This window comes from Oncorhynchus mykiss, chromosome 6 (assembly GCF_013265735.2).
Source record: "Oncorhynchus mykiss isolate Arlee chromosome 6, USDA_OmykA_1.1, whole genome shotgun sequence".
NCBI lineage: Eukaryota > Metazoa > Chordata > Actinopteri > Salmoniformes > Salmonidae > Oncorhynchus > Oncorhynchus mykiss.
This window is the reverse complement of record NC_048570.1, coordinates 66,495,873-66,515,710: the sequence shown is the minus strand read 5'-3', so window position 1 is coordinate 66,515,710 and position 19,838 is coordinate 66,495,873. Positions and strand designations below refer to the sequence as shown.

Sequence of the window (19,838 nt, the reverse complement as noted above, 5' to 3'; positions counted from 1 at the left end):
ATGGAGCAGCCAGTCAGCATGGAGCAGCCAGAGCAGCCAGTCTGTGTCGACCAGTCTCTTCCAGATCTGCCAGTCGTCCAGACTCTTCCAGATCTGCCAGTCGTCCAGACTCTTCCAGATCTGCCAGTCGTCCAGACTCTTCCAGATCTGCCAGTCGACCAGATTCTTCCAGATCTGCCAGTCGACCAGACTCTTCCAGATCTGCCCGTCGTCCAGACTCTTCCAGATCTGCCAGTCGTCCAGACTCTTCCAGATCTGCCAGTCGTCCAGACTCTTCCAGATCTGCCAGTCGTCCAGACTCTTCCAGATCTGCCAGTCGTCCAGACTCTTCCAGATCTGCCAGTCGTCCAGACTCTTCCAGATCTGCCAGTCGTCCAGACTCTTCCAGATCTGCCAGTCGTCCAGACTCTTCCAGATCTGCCAGTCGTCCAGACTCTTCCAGATCTGCCAGTCGTCCAGACTCTTCCAGATCTGCCAGTCGTCCAGACTCTTCCAGATCTGCCAGTCGTCCAGACTCTTCCAGATCTGCCAGTCGACCAGACTCTTCCAGATCTGCCAGTCGACCAGACTCTTCCAGATCTGCCAGTCGACCAGACTCTCCCAGATCCGCCAGTCGACCAGATTCTCCCAGATCCGCCAGTCGACCAGATTCTCCCAGATCCGCCAGTCGACCAGATTCTCCCAGATCCGCCAGTCGACCAGATTCTCCCAGATCCGCCAGTCGACCAGATTCTCCCAGATCCGCCAGTCGACCAGATTCTCCCAGATCCGCCAGTCGACCAGATTCTTCCAGATCTGCTAGTCGACCAGGATCTGCTGAAACCGCCAGCCAGCCAGGTTCTGGTAGTTTCTACTACCTGCCTGGGCTTCTTCTCAGTGCTGAGCTTCTTCTCAGTGCTGAGCTTCCTCTCAGTGCTGAGCTACCCATCTGTCCCGAGTTACCTCTGTCCCGAGCTGTCCCTCTGTCCCATGTTATCATTGTGGTGGGTAACCTATTTAGGGACGTTTAGGAGGGGGATTAAAACTGTCATGGAGTGGGGTCTACGTCCAGCGCCAGAGCCGCCACCGCGGACAGATGCCCACCCAGACCCTCCCCTATAGGTTCAGGTTTTGCGGCCGGAGTCCGCACCTTGGGGGGGGGGGTACTGTCACGCCCTGACCATAGTTTACTTTGTATTTTCTATGTTTTGATTGGTCAGGGTGTGATCTGGGTGGGCATTATATGTTGGATGTCTTGTTTGTCTATTTCTATGTCTGGCCTGATATGGTTCTCAATCAGAGGCAGGTGTTAGTCATTGTCTCTGATTGGGAACCATATTTAGGTAGCCTGGGTTTCACTGTGTGTTTGTGGGTGATTGTTCCTGTCTATGTGTTTTTCACCAGATAGGCTGTTTTAGGTTTTCGTTACGTTCATCACGTTCTTTATTTTGTAGTGTTTGCATTGATTCGTGTTTTACGTTTGTTCATTAAAACATGGATCGCAATCTACACGCTGCATTTTGGTCCGACTCTCCTTCTCATCAAGAAAACCGTTACACTTCCAGAAAACGTGTTGTTTTCACATACAGATTAAGGATTTTAATTTGATCACTCTTGTTGCTGAGAATTTTCCTGATTTACAGGAAATGCAGATTGTGATTTACAGAAATTCCTCATGTCAGTTACTACACTAACACACAGTTATATTAACAGTATTCCACGTTTCATGTAGCCTCATTTTGACCAGTTAATTACCTAACCACCGATGAAGCAACATTATGGACTAAACGTTCAAATCCTGTTGCTGCAGGACTATTTTGCTGCGACAATACAGGTCAAATTAAGATCCTACACCCATAACTGTCATCTGTATTGGCTCTTTGAACCAAGTGAAAGAACTCCCACTCTCAGCCATGTCAACACAGCGGACGCGATGCCGACCCATTTCCTTCCATGTTGGTGGTGACATACAGCTTTCAATATCCAGACAAGCACAAAAACAATGAGCTACTCAGAAATAACCAAGCATTTTGGTAACCCCTGGATGGATTCACAACAAAGAGCGACCCAGACCCACAGATAACAAAGACAAGGTCCTAAGCCATGGATTGGCATCGAACATTCCTTTTACCTAAAGTACACAGCAATTTACATGACCATGACTCTTAAAAATAGTTCTGGATTAAGCTAATCCTAGAGACGGAAATGGACTGAAAAATACCAGCCATATTTCAAAATGTCCAGACCACACTGTAATTTGACTCTCCTACAGTCAGAGTCCTAAAGTAGGTCTATCTCTGTAAAGGGCAAATGAAAAAAATAGTCTTTGGATACAAAACAATCCATTCATTGATATATCAACTATTCCTATGTGAATGATACTAAAGTATTAAACCATTTAGCCTAGTTTATGACAATGTTCCTAAAGCAGTAGCCTATGCCTAAAGAGACTAAATCATACGATGGTTCTTGGAAACCAAATCCAATGGATTTATCTGCGTGTAACTAGACATTGAGACAAGCATCCACTTTGGCAGAAACCTTACAACCCACTGTGGATCCTAACTCAGCCTAACTCACTGACTAGGATGGCGTTGTAACAGCCCTCTACAGGCCCTTGTACCTGTAACACCCCAGCTGGCATAATCTTCCCTGCATGACATACAATACCCAGCATATTATAACTTGGTCTCTGGCAAAATTATGTTTTTTACATTTTTATTTTATTTATTGTTTTGAATTTTACCCCCCTTCTTCTCCCCAATTTCGTGGTATCCAATTGTTAGTAGTTACTATCTTGTCTCATCACTACAACTCCCGTACGGGCTCGGGAGAGACGAAGATCGAAAGCCATGCATCCTCCGAAACACAACCCAACCAAGCCGCACTGCTTCTTAACACAGCGCGCCTCCAACCCGGAAGCCAGCTGCACCAATGTGTCGGAGGAAACACCGTGCACCTGGCGACCTGGTTAGCGTGCACTGCGCCCGGCCCGCCACAGGAGTTGCTAGTGCACGATGAGACAATGATATCCCTACCGGCCAAACCCTCCCTAACCCGGACGACGCTAGGCCAATTGTGCGTCGCCCCATGGACCTCCCGGTCGCGGCCGGCTGCGACAGAGCCTGGGCTCGAACCCAGAGTCTCTGGTGGCACAGCTAGCACTGCAGTGCCTTAGACCACTGCGCCACCCGGGAGGCCCACAAAATTAACTTTCGAAACTCCAAAACTATGAATAAAAACCCAAGCAACCATCCGGGTGAACAAGGAGATTATTTCATTAGGAAATGTCTGAGAAAATAGAACCTAGGCCGTAACTCTGCACACCCTCATCGGAAGGCTTTAGGGCATGTTTCAAACATGTGCCTGGGTAGTAGTGTGAAACTGACACCATCAACTGCTGTGATTGGGCTAAATTAAATTGTGTGGAGCAGAAAAAGAGTGGGATAGCTGATTCTGGCTTCTCTCTAAACGATGATCCCAAAGGTTAAAAAGAGAGATCACTAATCCATCCTTTCTCTGTCTATGCCATGCCTGCAGATTTGAGGTAGAAGTGCAAGCACAGGAGTGTGGGACTGCATGTTTGTGCATTGGTTTTAAAAGAGAGAGGAGATTGGTATTGTAGTCTCATTGTTCCAATGAGAAAGTCAAACAAGTAAAATTATTATCAAGAATCTAATCAAAAACTGGCTTCATTTGTTGTCCCTCTGAGGTCTTTGGTCTTTCATCATCATAAATATATTAGCATTCAAGGCAATCAAATATTTTTAAGCGCATGCCGCCAAGTTTGTTTAACATAGCAGAGTCAATATTAATTGAGCGCAAGCACAGGTTTACACACAAAGCAGCCGCTCCCTTGTGATGGTTAATGATTGACCCTATGGGCTCGGGTGGGCCAGTTTAGTAGAGATAAATAGGGCCTCTGCCAAAGGGAGATCTGTGGTCCAGGGTAGGACAAAGACACCAATACTGATGGAAAGCATCACTGTGAAATACAGTCATTAACACAGGGACCAGTCTCCCTAGGCCTGAGCTCTTAAGCTTACCAAAACCACAGGGTTTGTAAATTGGGACAACCAGTTAACTTAACAGTGAAGTAAGTGTTCAGGAGTAAAGGTTTCATTGTGTGGCTGGCCATTTCAAATATCGTGCCTTGTAATCTACCAATTCCATTTGACTTCTAATGGCAGTTACACCTTCTCCTAAAATGCCTGTCACATTGCAAAATGGTCACAATTCTACAACTTGACAAGGCACTCTAGTGATGGAGGTAAAGAAAATTGCAAAACATGTGTTTTGCTAGGTAGCATTTGCTAGCACTAGTGGCTGTACCTGTGCCAAACCTCCAGTATTTTTCATCCTATATCCTCAATCTTCTTTAGAAAAATATTGAGCCAACATGTTTTCAGCTTTTATTATCATGACTGATCAAAACAAAATGTTATCATGCTCTCTTCTCTCTGCAGCAGACATATAGTGAGCAATATGTTTGGAATATAAAAACCCAACACATATGTATGGAGATGATCAAGATTCTATCGTATCAGAACTAAGTATTGTGATATCATATTGTAAGGTTTGTGGCAATTGCCAGCCCTAAGACAAGCAAAGTATGCCCTTATCCTATAGTTTCAAATATTCTTACGTCTATGGTACTGTACCTGGATCACATTACAAAACCCAACTGAGATGTACTAAATGCAACCTAAGCCCTCACTGCCCCTACATCTACATATAGACTATGTGAATTCTGACTAAAAACAGATGTAATAGGAGAGATGTGCTAGAAATAGAAGTGTTTCACCTCTAGGGCATTCTGCCATGTTTTCAGGACAGCAGAGACATGGCCATATGCTTGGCTCCATCTCCACAGCCGTGTTTGCAGTGTAGTGAGATTCACTGCCTCATTAGAGAGCTCCCAGAGGCCCCGGAACTCTCTCTGAGCCAGAGGGGGACACCACAATATGATCCATAAATGACAGCAAAGAAAAGTACAGTATGACGACACAACCTCACGCAGCCATGAGGGAAACAGCTGTCTGCTCCAAATTCCATGTAAGCTGTGAATGTTTCATGTTTTGGATTCAACTTCAGCTGCAGGCAAACTTTGCATTCACACTTTGCATGTTTCAATTCACATATATTTCTATCCTTTAACATGAAAATAATACTCTAAAATACACAAGGATGAAAATCCTTACCCAAATCAAATCAAATTTTATTGGTCACATACACATGGTTGGCAGTGTGTGTTAATGCGAGTGTAGTCCCTGTACAGTTTTATACCAGCCACATTACATTGTAATAGATGTAACCTACGTACAAGTATTTAGGTGTTTGACAATTTATTTAATAAACTACCACTTATAGCCTAAAAATCAGGTTAAGAGAGTCAACAGAACGGTGGACGTTCATTGCACTCTGTCCTGTCTATGTAATGATTATCACCATGCCTCGGCTGACAGCAACATCTGCTTTATCATCCCAGTGTCTCCCCTATATTAATTTCACTGCAAAAAATATATATATTTCTGCCAAGACGTGCTTTTAAAAGGACAGTTGTTGGCTCAATGACTGGAAGTCTATGGGAAGGTATCGGCAGGTAGCCTAGTGGTTAAGAACAAGAGTGACCGGGCGTTGGGCCAGTAACCGAAAGGTTGCTGGATCGAATCCCCGAGCTGACATGGTAAAAATCTGTTGTTCTGCCCCTGAACAAGGCAGTTAACCCACTGTTCCCTGGTAGGCCGTCATTGTAAATAAGAATTTGTTCTTAACTGACTTGCCTAGTTAAATAAAAAAAAATTGAGGATGCTCTCTCTTCCTCAAATCTCTACTCTACTCTACTTTATTACAAAAGTGGATAAAAGTGGATAAACGTCCTCTAAGCCCGCACAACATCTTTTGGATTACGATTATGTAAGGGGCCTGTTAGTGTAGAGAATCATACATGCCCGGTCACTCATTCCACCCTTAAAAAAGTAGTGACAGAAAAAATAGATAGCCATGTGAGCCTACTGTAATGATATCCATCTTTAGCTCCTCAAGAAGCAGACTTTCAGTGAAGAAACTAGGCCTAGCCAAATCATTTGCATATTCTGACATGGGGCAGTCCAATACAGCCTCAAATCAGGCCAACTCAAGTTGACCCATTTATGAGCAACTCCCTGACATTAGTCAAGAGGATGATTAAGTCATTTCTTCACTCCACTGGCTTTAAACCACACAAATTAAGGGTGGCTCTTTGACCCCCTCTGGGATTCAGTCTGCCACCTCTCCAACACTGCTGGGCCTATGATATTTAGGCTACTCTCAGCGAATCTGAGCCACAGATACAATCTGATCCTTTGTACAGAGATTACTCTGGGCATGCAGCCTCTGTGTGGTCACTGCCAGCAGCCAGCCAGGTAGAGGATTAACAGCAATGCACAGCACGGTCAGACACACCCACTTCTCTACTTCAGCACCTAACAGAAAGTCAATACAGCCCTTCATACTTCAGGTTACCCAGATTATTGTGAATTCAGTTGAAAACCACAGTCAAAGTCTTATGGATACCGTCAGCAAACCACAAACATACCAAAGACATCAGAAAAACATACACACTGTTTTTCTCCTTTCTCAGTTGAGGGAACATGCAGCTTAAGTTATACAGTATCTGTCTTTGAAAGTAGGCAATGAAGACTGAAGAGTCCTCTAAAATGCTAAGGAACTCAAGACTCAGGTGCAACACTACACCCGCAGAGTCCCTACTTGCCTAACAGTGCGATTGAAGTTGAATATTCACACGCACCCTCGGGACTTACTGCATGAAAATGCTGGTAAATGTATAGTAATTAGGGGTTTGATAAAAGATACCAGGATAAAAGTTTAATTTCTCTAAGACTAAATTGCACAGAGATTACTGGGGTCCTGTATTAGGAACCAAAGACGTGTGTATATTTACAAACAGAATATATATATATATATATCTGCAGTATAATCAGGAAATTAAAAACATGTTTTCAGGAATGGGTTACAAAAGAAGTTCTGATTTTAATAAAGACTGCATTTTCCACTTTGTAGGGGATTTGAGGGAGTAAAAAAAAAGAGACATAGGCTAGCCTAAGTCCATGGGCTGTTTGTTTCACAATGAACTTTTACTGCGACATTGGACATTAATACCATTGTTCGTCAAAGGGCTTATAGATATGTTGTTGAAGTGCTGTATTGAGTCATATTGCCAAAATATATGAAAACTGTTCAGACAACCAGTGCACTCCCCCTTGGTTGTTGTTCAGTGGGACTAGGCCATGGTGAATATAATATATTTAGACCTACAACTACACCATAAAAATAGGGCCTAGGCCTATATTGTACTCTAGTATCTGCCTCTTTTTAAAAATCACCATCTGAGTGATGAGTGTGTTTGTTTAAACATTAAATATTGCAATTACTGCTGGCATAGTGTTGGTAAACACTTCCACTGAATGCATGGCAGTGTTGGTAAACACTTCCACTGAATGCATGGCAGTGTTGGTAAACACTTCCACTGAATGCATGGCAGTGTTGGTAAACACTTCCACTGAATGCATGGCAATGTTGGTAAACACTTCCACTGAATGCATGAATATGCTTTCAACATAGGGTATCAGGAATTAACTATTGTTGTGTTGTGACATCAATGAGGCAGCCTTTATCCTCTCACACTCATGACATCACCTAAAATGTGTGTAGGGTATGGGACCATAAAAACAAATAGTTTAATTACCATAATTACATGGAACATAAAAATTAAATAGTTAGTGTAATCATTTACCAGCTGAATAAATAGCCTAGTTGACTTGTGACGAACAAGAGTAACATGTTGACATTGCATCAAGGTAAGCAGATTTTGGTCCATTATCAGATACCAGTCTGTATATCATATAAAGAAAGGTACATTGAATGGTATCAAAATCTTAAAATGTCTTACATTCATAAGACTAGCCTATAATTAAGAGGCAACTTTCTGTTTTCTTATATAATCTACACATGGCTCTCATACAAAACAGATAACTTGATGGTGCTTTCAAGACAACTGGGAACTTGGAAAAAACGAGGTCAAATCATGACGTCAGTGATCTTCAGGTCGGAAAAGTCGGCGCGCTAGGAAGATGCGTTTCCGATTTCCAACTTGGAATTCCATATTGGATGACCGTTCAAACCGATTTTTCCCAGCCGGAGCTCTTTTTTTTCCCCGAGTTCCCAGTTTACTTAAATGCATTGTAAGTCGGATATTTCCGATTTCCCAGTTGTTCTGAACGCGGCAGCAGCTATATAGCCACGGTTGAGATGCAATGCCAAAGCGACACGGTGCGCTGGCGTTCACGCTGACCGGTGCAGTAAAAAAAACAGGGCAGCGCTCTCAACACACATGTACGAGAATAACAACAGCGTATATCAACGAACAGAACCAAAACAACACAAACAAGAAAATAGGACAGTCTCTGCTTAACATAAAATAGATGTATTACCTTTGGAATATAGGGATTTGGGGGAATTCAAGTCGAGATCCGCGCTGAGTAGGGATATAAAATCAGAGGGCATCGTAATGCATCTGAAGAGGAGGGGAAATCGGACCCCCTCAGATATGACCGTCGTTGAGCTAGCAAACTAGAAATAAATATTTCTCTGACACCGAATTAATGGGAAATAAATATACTGATACCAAACAAAACGCTATTTGACATATAGGCTATGTATATCTTGAACCAGTCGTTATTAGCCTGTGTAACACGCTTCTTTCTGCCTCCTTTACATTAGTATTTGTCAAATATGTTCAGTTCGTCTATTTTCTGTACAGCCCCGCCCACCCATGACGCAAACCCGTCAGCCAAGATAAAACAGTAGCCACTGGACAATAATCTGTCACATGATTGTAGGCCTACAACTAGTGTGAAATTTGCATAATTGAACGTGTAAAAGCACTAAACATACACAAATAAGGGAAAAGTAAATCGAATAATTTTCATTCTTGCATTTGGTGATCTCCCCCTAATTGTAATGTAGTTCTAGGATAATGCACAAGCAAATGGTCATGATGAGATTGGTCACAGCTTTTCTTTCTTTAGGGCATAGTGGCTATAAGTCATGCAGGTGCATCCACTTATCACATTGGCCACTTCTGACGTGTTATGTCATATGTGATATTAAATTAGTTAACAAAGACTGTGGCACTGCAACTCCTATAACTTTCAAAAGTTTAAATAGATATACAGACTTAAAAAAATATATATATATATAAAACACAATGGGCTTCTTGAGTGGAATGATATGCTTATAAATCCTAACAATGGCCAAGAGCAAAGTTAACGCAGCAGCAAGGTAATTGCAGAAACCAATTTGTTGATTGGGGCATGACTGTAACAATGGGTGTACTGCACCATACTGTAGATCTTGTGAGGTATGTGAGACTTTTTCGTTATTCATGTCATATGTACCCTTTAGAAAGTTTGCAAGTTTTAAAGTACTCTATCCTGACTTCTGCCAGATCAAATCCCAACATCATTGGACATCAAATCAAATGTTATTGGTTGCATGCGCTGAGTACAAAAGGTGTAGATTTTACAGTTAAATGCTTACTTACGGGCCCATTCCGAACAATGCAGAGACCTAATCTCACCACTGCACTCACCACGTGCCTCCTAAAATAGCCATTCACATGCCATGGTCTAAATGTGTATTTGATCATCACTTTCTCAGTGCATTGAGTTAATGTTTCATCAGTTGTTTCAAATTCACAAGTTCATTCATTACTCTTTCTATAAAAAGAAAGGAACACTGAAAAATAAACTTCAAACGACCTGTGACCTTAGTGTTTATGACCCTGTCCTTGCCTTTATTTACCCCCTGATTTTGATGATCATCAGGCCTCTGACCACCCTTCCAAAAACGTTCTGTTCAGTGGTAACATCTTCATATGCCTCCTATGGTGGACACAAGAAACGGTTAATCATGAAAAATGTTTTACCGATAGGCTACATTTGAAGTAAAATAGACAGTAGGCCTGCGATAAAATTGCTCCCTGCCCAGCTTGTAGCAACCCAACAACCTAAGGATTTATAACGAGGGTTATAAGTAGTTTATAAACTGCTCATTATTAGTGTATAAAGGCACTACCCTATCTCCTCAATCACAAGAAGCCTCATCAACCTTTGTAGAAAATACCACACAACCAAAATTCGAAATAGTATGTACCGTTAGATAACACACCCAGGGTAAAGTGAAGCACCAACTCTAAGAGCTACAGCTATAAACGATGGGAAATAAATTAGGATACAATTTATGGATTGATTTGTCCACCAAGATCCCTGTCTGTATTGCCATCATGAGCAACATTGAAAATAGGTAAAATGTCTAAATTTAAAAGCATTTTCATGCTAGAATCAAACTGTGACAGGAAGGGACGTGGGTAAGAGTTATTATTTATGCGTTTACAGCCCTCTAGTGTTAAAAGCAGGGACAGCCCAACCCATGGAGGAATCCATACTAAAAAAAAATTGAACATGAACTTCGCAATGAATCTACACTAAGTATATTCTCAACTCATTTGGGTAAAAAAAAAATATCATGTCAAATTAAGATATGAATGCAAAATGCACGTTAAAACCCAACGGAGCATTTTTTGCGCAGTTTTGACAAATCGATCCCCTTTGGCTCAAGGTCACATGACCCTACGCGAAGGATTGTGGAGCACTGACCGTGGTTGTGGTTCTCTATCGCGAAAATATTTTCTATTGAATTTAATTCACACATAAACATGCCGGAGTTGGCTGTTGAAAAAGTGATTGTCCATCCCTTGGTGCTCCTGAGTGTGGTGGATCATTTTAACAGGTAAATGATTCGAATGAGCTAGACAGTTGTTGATGATTGTTAAAAAAATTGGACTTATTGTTGTTTCCCAAATAACAGTAAAGTTTAGCTAGCTAGCTAACTAACGTTAGCGACTAGCTAGCGACAGTAAATTAACGTAGCTAACCAAGCTAACGTTAGCTAACTAGCTGATTCACCTCAGAAGGCAAGGGTTCACCTAATGCTATCCAGTATAGCTAGAAGCAAGGTAAATACACAAGTTGTCATATTACATCAATGGCAGGTTTCCTCTACGGTTAGTGCATCGTTTTATGCACTTTACTAGCTATAGTAGCTAGCTAACGTTAACCAGCTTATAACGCGTTAGCTCCATCCGCGCTGTCTTGTCAGGGATAATGCTGTCACATGCCTGTAGCAAAGACAGTTCAGAAACTCTGTGTCTGTAGCTAACAGCCTACTCTCATGCTGTATTTGATCAGAATCGGTAAAGTTGGAAGTCAGAAGAGGGTTGTGGGTGTACTGCTCTGCTCATGGCATAAGAAGGTTCTTGATGTGTCCAACAGCTTTGCAGGTGAGTTTCCTAACGTTACCAATTTCTACAACCACGGTCCATTCTTTGATTACACTCTGGTTTCTTGTTGATCTGGCTGATTTCTCCCCCCCTCCCCCCTCTCTTCCAGTGCCATTTGACGAGGATGACAAGGATGATTCTGTGTGGTTCCTGGACCATTACTATTTGGAGAACATGTACAACATGTTCAAGAAAGTCAATGGTAAGATGAGTTCTTTGTAAATTCGTATGCATTTTAACAACACTAGGATTTACTTGTTAATGTGATTTGGAGATTAAACATGTATTCCCATTGTGTTTCAGCAAGAGAAAGAATAGTTGGTTGGTATCACACAGGACCCAAACTACACATAATGACATTGCCATCAATGAACTCGTGAAGCAATATTGTACCAATTCTGTAAGTATAAGTACAACATATGCATTTATGTAATTTTTTTAACTTAGTAATTACTTTTTACTACTGATGTCACTGATATGAGTAAACATACTATGGCACAAAGATTTTAATTATATTTTTTTGGGTCGTTTATAGGTTTTAGTCATCATTGACGTGAAACCGAAAGATCTGGGTCTACCAACGGAGGCCTACATATCTGTGGAGGAAGTGCATGATGTATGTTTTTATCAGTGGAATTATTGAATAAATGTAATAGTGGAACTACAATTCTCTACTATTACCTCTGCAACAAAGGGTTATGCTGCATGTCAGTCTTACATCAACCACTTAGTGAACTCAAAAAATTGTAGGATTAGAAAGAATGTCACTGTACAAATCTAAGTTAAGGGTTGTGGAGCAACAGATGCCTTTTGAGCTTTAATGTTGAGGAAAACCTGCACATTTGCTTGAGACGGTCTAATGGTTGTAACATTCCTTTTGTTTTTAGGATGGCACTCCCACATCCAAGACCTTTGAACATGTCACCAGTGAGATTGGTGCTGAAGAAGCAGAGGAAGTGGGCGTGGAGCATTTACTCCGGTAAGACTGGGCCCATGCATGTGGTCAATGTGTTTGTTCTTGTCATTGGTCTTGAAGTTCAATATGTAAATTACTGTTCTTGTATTATTGCTCATATTTTTTTCATACCAGACCTGGGTTCAAATACATGTATATTTGATTATCTGGTATTTAAAATACTTTTATTCTCTGAGTATTTTCAAATACACAGCCCAAAACAAGTACTTTTATTTGAGTATTTGAATGTTTATTTGTAAAAATAAAATACAAATATTTTTAAAAAGTCATTTTGAAACCATTTTCAAATACTATTTTCAAATATCTGGGTTAAGTGCATGGGTGTGTATTTGAGTGTTTTCAATGCTTTCCAAGTGTATTTCTAAATATACTGGACAAAAATATAAATGCAACATACAGCAATTTCAAAGACTTTACTGAGTTAAAGTTCATATAAGGAAATCAGTCAATTTAAATACATTTATTAGGGCCTATCTATGGATTTCACATGACTAGGAATGCAGATATGCATCTGTTGGCCACAGATACCTTACATTTTTTAAATAAAAAATAGGGGCATGGATCAGAACGCCAGTCAGTATCTGGTGTGACCACCATTTGCCTCATGCAGAGCGACACATCTCCTTTGCATAGTGTTTATCAGGCTGTTGATTGTGGCCTGTAGAATGTTTTTCCATTCCTCCAGCGAATTTGCTGGTTATTGGCGGGAACTGGAACATGCTGTTGTACATGTTGATCCAGAGCATCCCAAACGGGCTCAATGGGTGACATGTCTGGTGAGTATGCAGGCCATGGAAGAACTGGGACATTTTCTGCTTCCAGGATTGTGTACAGATCCTTGAAACATGTGGCCGTGTATTATCATGCTGAAACATGATGGCGGTGGATTAATGGCACGACAATGGGCCTAAGGATCTCGACACGGTATCTCTTTGCATTGAAATTGCCATCGATAAAATGCAATTGTGTTCATTGTCTGTAGTTTATGCCTGCCCATACCATAACCCCACCACCACCGTAGGGCACTCTGTTCACAATGTTGACATCAGCTCATGAAACATGGGAGCAACACGTTATATTTTTGTTCAGTGTACACTAAAATATTCAACTACTTTCCAAGTAAAATGTTTCTGAATATATATAGTACCAGTCACCTAATTTGTGGAATTTATTTTCTTAATGTGTTTTGAGGCTATCAGTTGTGTTGTGAAAAGGTAGGGGTGGTATACAGAAGATAGCCCTAATTGGTAAAAGACCAAGTCCATATCATGTCAAGAACAGCTCAAATAAGCAAAGAGAAACAACCGCATTATTACTTTAAGACATGTAGGTCAGTCAATGCAAACAATTTCAAGAACGTTTCTTCAAGTTCAGTCAAAAAAAACATTGAGCGCAATGATGAAACGGGTTCTCGTGAGGACCACCACAGGAAAGTAAGACCCAGAGTTAATTCTACTGCAGAGGATAAGTTCATTAGAGTTACCAGCCTTTGCAGCCCAAATAAATGCTTCACAGAGTTCAAGTAACAGACACATCTCAACATCAACTGTTAAGAGGAGACTGCGTAAATTAGGCCTTCATGTTTGAATTTCTGTAAAGAAACCACTAATAAAAGACAGCAATAAGATGAGACTTGCTTGGGCCAAGAAACACGAGTAATGAACATTTAGACTGGTGGAAATATGTCCTTTGGTCTGATGAGTCGAAATGTAAGATTTTTGGTTCCAACCGCCGTGTCTTTGTGAGATGCGGAGTAGGTGAACGGATGATCTCCGCATGTGTGGTTCTCAAGTGAAGCATGGAGAAGGAGGTGTGATAGTGTGGGGGTGCTTTGCTGGTGACACGGTCAGTGATTTATTTAGAATTCAAGGCACACTTAACCAGCATGGCTTCCACAGCATTCTGCAGCAATACGCCATCCCATCTTGTTTGCGCTTAGTGGGACTATTATTTGTTTTTCAATAGGACAATGACCCCAAACACACCTCCAGGCTGTGTAAGGGCTATTTGACCAAGAAGGAGAGTAATGGAGTACTGCATCAGATGACCTGGCCTCCACAATCACCCGACTTGAGTTGGACCGCAGAGTTAAGGAAAAACAGCCGACAAGTGCTCAGCATATGTGGGAACTCCTTCAAGACTATTGGAAAAGCATTCCAGGTGAAGCTGGTTGAGAGAATGCGATGAGTGTGCAACGTTGTCATCAAGGCTACTTTGAAGAATCTTAAATATATATATATTTTTTTTTAAACAAATCAAAATATAAGTTACTACTTGATTTCATGTGTGATTTCATTGTTTTGATGTCTTCACTATTATTCTACAATGTAGAAAATAGTACAAATAAAGAAAAACCCTTGAATTAGTAGGTGTGTCCAAACTTTTGCCTGGACTGTACTTTAAATGTATGTGAAAGTAACTGAACATTTTTATCTAGTATTTGAACCCAAGTCTGATTCATACCATAAAAATGTAAGGCCAGTTTTGCCACCAAAAAGGGAAACAGGGTAACTTAAAACATGCAAGTTTCTAAAATAAAATTATTTGTATCTCTATCCAGAGACATCAAGGACACAACAGTTGGCACCCTGTCTCAACGCATCACCAACCAGGTGCATGGCCTAAAGGGCCTCAACTGCAAGTTAGTGGATATCAAAGGGTATTTGGACAAAGTTGCCGCAGGTAAGCTGCCCATCAGCCACCAGATCATCTACCAGCTGCAGGATGTCTTCAACCTGCTGCCTGACGTCAACCTTCAAGAGTTCATCAAGGCATTTTACCTCAAGACCAATGACCAGATGCTGGTGGTGTACCTGGCTTCACTCATCCGCTCCGTGGTTGCTCTTCACAACCTCATCAACAACAAGATCGCCAACCGAGATGCAGAGAAGAAGGAAGGCCAGGAAAAAGATGACAGCAAGAAAGAGAAGAAAGAGGACAAGGGAAAAGAGAAGGGAGACACTAAGAAAGATAAGAAGGACAAGAAATGAAGCAATGCTCATTTTGGACTACGGACTGGCTTTTTTTTTCTTCGTTCTCCCCACCTGTCAGACACTATATTTTTTTAATGGATTCAAAGAGTGAAGGGAATTGGCTATTTGGTTATCTACTCCACATAAGTCTTATTGTTTTTTATTCTTATGCAGCTCATTTGGTTAATGTTTCAGCCATTTTTATTAATTTCACAAACATTACTAGTACAACAACATTGGAATTATCTTTGTATCCTTCTCTCCTCATTGTTGTCTCCTAACATGTTACCATAGTAACCATACATATGTGTATTCCTGACAGAGTGAGGTAACAGAAGGAGCTGTTATTTCCTCTAACTTCTTTTTAAAGCTTTGCATTAGATCACAAAACGGCACAAATAGCCTCATTTATGCGTGATATGTTAGATAATTAAACAGCTAGAGGCAACAAGTCAACAAAAGCATCACCGCTCCTAGAAAGCAACAGAAATGAAAATGACAGCTCACTATGAATACATACAGAGAGATACACCAATACTTAGAAGTAACATCTATGAGGATATAGTGGAGAATCCTTTGTTAGTTGCTGAGGCAGTCATGCCATTCTCCTTGGGGCTGTCACTGTCTTCTTTCTCCTCCTTCTTCATTTTGATTCCAAACAAACTGCAGAGCTTCATCAGCATCAGATCCACTATCTCCTCCTCCTCTGAGGGCTGTGGAATAGTGAACAGACAGCTCAGAATTGATAGTCAAGTGACTGCCTCAGTCAAAATGTATTAAGGTATTAGTCCCTGTTGATTCTATTCTATATTTTGATATTCAAATACGACCTAATATGACCAGAACAAGGTTAATTTTACATAGTGTACGATTGATGCGTAGTACCTTGTGATGTATTTGCTCTTGAGTGAACGCCACCAGGATGACAGAAATGAACAGGTTTAAAACCACAAAGGTCATGAATATAATGCAGGAGCCGATGAGGAACGCACCAAGCACCGGGTTGTAATCAAGAACCTGGATTAGAAGGAGAAGTTACAGAATTTAATCACAAAGCTACCATCATGACTACAGCAGTAATCGGGAGTCTAGTAGAGCTGTCCTACTTTACTAACCTCGTCATAGTTGAAGATGCCCAGTTGTAAGCTGACCATGGTCAGAGCAGCATCCAGGAGAGTCCTATATGAGTACAGCTTCCAGCCATACATTAGATAAGACTGCAGACAGAGAATGATCACAGTTTAGAAACTCACGCAGAAAGTCGAGGGAACACCCATCATACACAAGCACAACATCACATAAGAAGAGAATGAGGCTGAAGTTGAAGAATGACTGTACAATGGACTTCTAGGTTAGGTGTTTCATAAAGACGCTTACAGCGATAGAATAGGCCAGGAACATAATGGTGATGACCACGAGGAAGCCTGATATGTCAGTCCAGGCCCGTTGCAGTGTGGCTGTGATCATGTGTAGCTTGGGGTTGAGCCTCAGCAGATGCCACAGTTTGACTGTAGCCAGTAGCACCAGGAATGCGATCAGATACCCCAGCACTGCATCTGCTGTGGCTGTCTCATGGAAACTGGCAAACCTGGATAGAGAGCGGAGAAGTTGAACATCACACAGGAGCAACTGATCAACAATAGGGGTAGCAGACTGGCGAAACTAAAGCAGAAACCCGTGATACCCCAACCCAGTGTGAACTCACTGGTCTTTATGGTTGTGGTAGTACTCCATGTCCCGGTTCCCTAACAGGGTCCTCTTAATGAAGACAGACAGTGCGCTCCAGCTCAGGAGGATGATGGCGAGCTCCAGCAGGTTCCACTTTGTCTTGAAGTAAGCCCACTTCTGCAGCTTCATCAGCTTTCCCTGTGAGGAGATGAGAAGAGTTAGACAGAGGAGGAGTTCCAGAAAAATTGCACTGTTTCGTAGATGTTATACTCTATACACATAAGAAAGGTATTTAAATTAAGGCTTACCTGAACATACATATAGTAGAGGATAAAGAGGAAATAGATGACCTCAGATGCCATGACAAAGATATGGAGTCCACCGGTGGACTGGTATAGTCGGACACTCTGCAGCTCACTGCGAAACTGGAACGCTCCTGAGAGAATAAGACAGGTGCTGACAATCTGAGCTTCGGACGCCTTTAAATACTTACTTTGTGCTGTATTCATGGAGTGATATAAAAACTGTCTCACCTACAGCTGTGGTCTCCAGCATGAGTGTGACAGTGCAGAAGAGGTTGACATTGGCATTGTACACAGTGAACTCTACAAAAACTGCTCGGGTGAACATATCAAGCCAGGTGTTGTCAAACAGATATTGAAGGGTACTGCAGAGACAGAATACATTGATGAATAAAATAACATCTTTCTATACCACAAAGATGGTTTGATAATTCTGATCATTTTTAAACATTAAGTACTGTAAATGTTAATTTACCTGCTAGCATTCTGTGACTCTGGGCCTAGGTCCACCACAAACCCCCCTCCCCTGTAGAGGACCACACTGCCCCAGGTGGGTTGGGCTCTGAGTCTGGCCTGGGTTTGGTACTGCCAGGGACTGTGGAGGGTCTTTGAGGCGTTTCCGCTCGCAGAGCGGTTCCAGCCTGGCCCATAGGAACCCATGTCCTCCACCTCCCATGAGTATGGAGCATGGCAGTCAGGTACAGCTGGGCGCATGGAGTGGGCGATGCGGCAGGAGTTCTTCTGCACCCTCACCTGGCGAAGTCGGGCATTACCAACCAGTTTGGAGTTCCCATCAGTGATGAAACCTATAACACAGCATGCAAAAAATTACCAAAAGATCAAACGCTAGCACGCTTTCAGCTATACATTTTCTCTTTAACTTTCTAGAAATGAATGTTCTCTCTGAAATAAACATCCTCTTTATAGAATCCTACCTGGGTACTCTCCGAAGAGGTTGCTGAGAAGAGAGGTATTTGCCCAGTTGAACACATCTTTGTGACTCATGCTGTCTGAGATCCCTTGGCTGAAACTCTGCCGAATGTGCTGAGTCAGGAAGTAAGCATTAGGGTCCCGCTGGCCATATGCCACCAGGAGCAACATCCACATGAACCCCATGTAGGCTGCAACAGAATCATAGGCCTTAAACATGTATGTTAACCAATAAGTGCGGTGAATGACAGTGCGGTGAATGAAAAAGCGGTTCCTCTTACTGAGAATCTCTTTGATGAGGGCAAAGACCTTCTGCTCCTTGATCATGTTGCTCCTCATCCTCTCGATGTCTGTTGGAGGAGGGGGCTGGTAGAAGCTGCATGTGCTATCCCTCCTGACAGCCCGCACCGCATCAGGGTCATCTGTGGACAAGATGGTTGTAAAAGTTGAAAACAAGCTGTATCTAGTCTTAGCTATCTCATATACAAGTAAACACAATATTCATAACAATGATTTGGGAAAGCAGAATTTATATGTTGTTATGCCTGAGATATGGAAAATTAGCTTGAAGATAAAGCACCTGGGTTTCGGAGCTCCCCCTCAAACTTTGCATCCCCATAGTCCTCCTGATCAACTTTCTTCAGAACGAGAGCAAAGAAGGCTGCAAAACCAAGCACCTGTGATAGGAAATCCACAAAGTAATACCCAGATTTCAGATACATGCTGCACGGCATTTGACATTGTACAGTTTGTATTGTACTGTAGGTCTCACCTTCAGCGGCTGAGTGATAAAGAGGCTCTCAAAGAAAGACACGACCATGGAGATGAGCCAGCTTATAGAGCGGTCCTTCCCATAGGTCAACCCATACATCATGGTGAAGTATCCTGATACTCCACTGGTGGCTAACACCAGAATCCAGCCAATAAACACAAACCACCAGGGAAGCCCACCCTGCTTCTTACTACTGCTGTCTCCCTCACTGCTCTCTGCTGGGCTGGGGCTTTGAGACAGCTGGTCCCCTCCCAGGCTGGAAGATGAGAGGTGGGACTCTAGCAGACCCCTCATGCCTTGGACCTGCTGCACTGCCCGGCAGTAGCTGTCTGGGTTGGGGAAGCGAGAAGGTCCCAGTAGGCTCAGCTCCTTCTCTACATGGCGTAGCTGCCTGTACAGATATTGGCTGTTGTTGCTCCTTTTCTGTCTCCCATCCCCAGTCTTCTCAGGGCTCCCACACAGGCTGGTCTCTGAGAACAGCAATTCTTGATTTGATTTATTTCATTATTAAAGTGTCTTGCATTTTCAAAATGCCCAGCCCATATGGGCTTGTAGGAGCACTGTATCTGCAGTAGCAAAGAAAATAATTATATATATATATATATGTGCGCATACAAACTCCCCAGTTAAAATTCAACTGTTCCTTTCATATTTATTTTGATCCTGAGAAACTCCCCAGTCCCTGCTGGTGACAAGCATACCCATAACATGATGCTGCCACCACAATACTTGAAATTACAAAGGGCTTCACTGTGTGATGTATTTGACCCAAACCTGTCATTTTTAAAAGTACATTCATTTGCCGTATTGTCTTGCAGTATTACTTAACAGCCTTGTT

The 19,838-nt window shown here is 42.1% G+C and overlaps 2 protein-coding genes and 1 pseudogene across 6 annotated transcripts in view; 1 reads left to right on the top strand and 2 right to left on the bottom strand.

Annotated features, from left to right (window-relative positions):
• The window catches only part of LOC110526388 (nuclear factor of activated T-cells 5), a 58,443-nt gene extending 49,643 nt beyond the window's left edge, over window positions 1–8,800 (bottom strand). For all 3 annotated transcript variants that reach the window (XM_036980744.1, XM_036980742.1, XM_036980743.1), the window contains exon 1: window positions 8,472–8,800. Coding sequence is in view for 2 of the 3 variants with exons in the window: in XM_036980742.1 (XP_036836637.1) it covers window positions 8,472–8,544 (73 nt within the window). In the remaining variant the exon portion in view is untranslated. The remainder of the gene's footprint in view (window positions 1–8,471) is intronic.
• Window positions 8,801–10,655: 1,855 nt separating this feature from the next.
• On the top strand, window positions 10,656–15,715 carry LOC110526387 (annotated as a pseudogene).
• pkd1l2a (polycystic kidney disease 1 like 2a) overlaps window positions 15,711–19,838 on the bottom strand; it is a 39,278-nt gene continuing 35,150 nt past the window's right edge. For all 3 annotated transcript variants that reach the window (XM_021607328.2, XM_021607330.2, XM_021607331.2), the window contains 12 exons: window positions 19,001–19,470; window positions 18,809–18,905; window positions 18,510–18,650; window positions 18,234–18,419; window positions 17,774–18,104; window positions 17,530–17,663; window positions 17,305–17,432; window positions 17,034–17,194; window positions 16,706–16,916; window positions 16,444–16,545; window positions 16,214–16,345; window positions 15,711–16,041 (listed from right to left, as the gene is read on the bottom strand). In XM_021607328.2, the coding sequence (XP_021463003.2) occupies window positions 15,880–16,041; window positions 16,214–16,345; window positions 16,444–16,545; window positions 16,706–16,916; window positions 17,034–17,194; window positions 17,305–17,432; window positions 17,530–17,663; window positions 17,774–18,104; window positions 18,234–18,419; window positions 18,510–18,650; window positions 18,809–18,905; window positions 19,001–19,470 (2,255 nt within the window). In that variant the 3' untranslated portion in view covers window positions 15,711–15,879. The remainder of the gene's footprint in view (window positions 16,042–16,213; window positions 16,346–16,443; window positions 16,546–16,705; window positions 16,917–17,033; window positions 17,195–17,304; window positions 17,433–17,529; window positions 17,664–17,773; window positions 18,105–18,233; window positions 18,420–18,509; window positions 18,651–18,808; window positions 18,906–19,000; window positions 19,471–19,838) is intronic.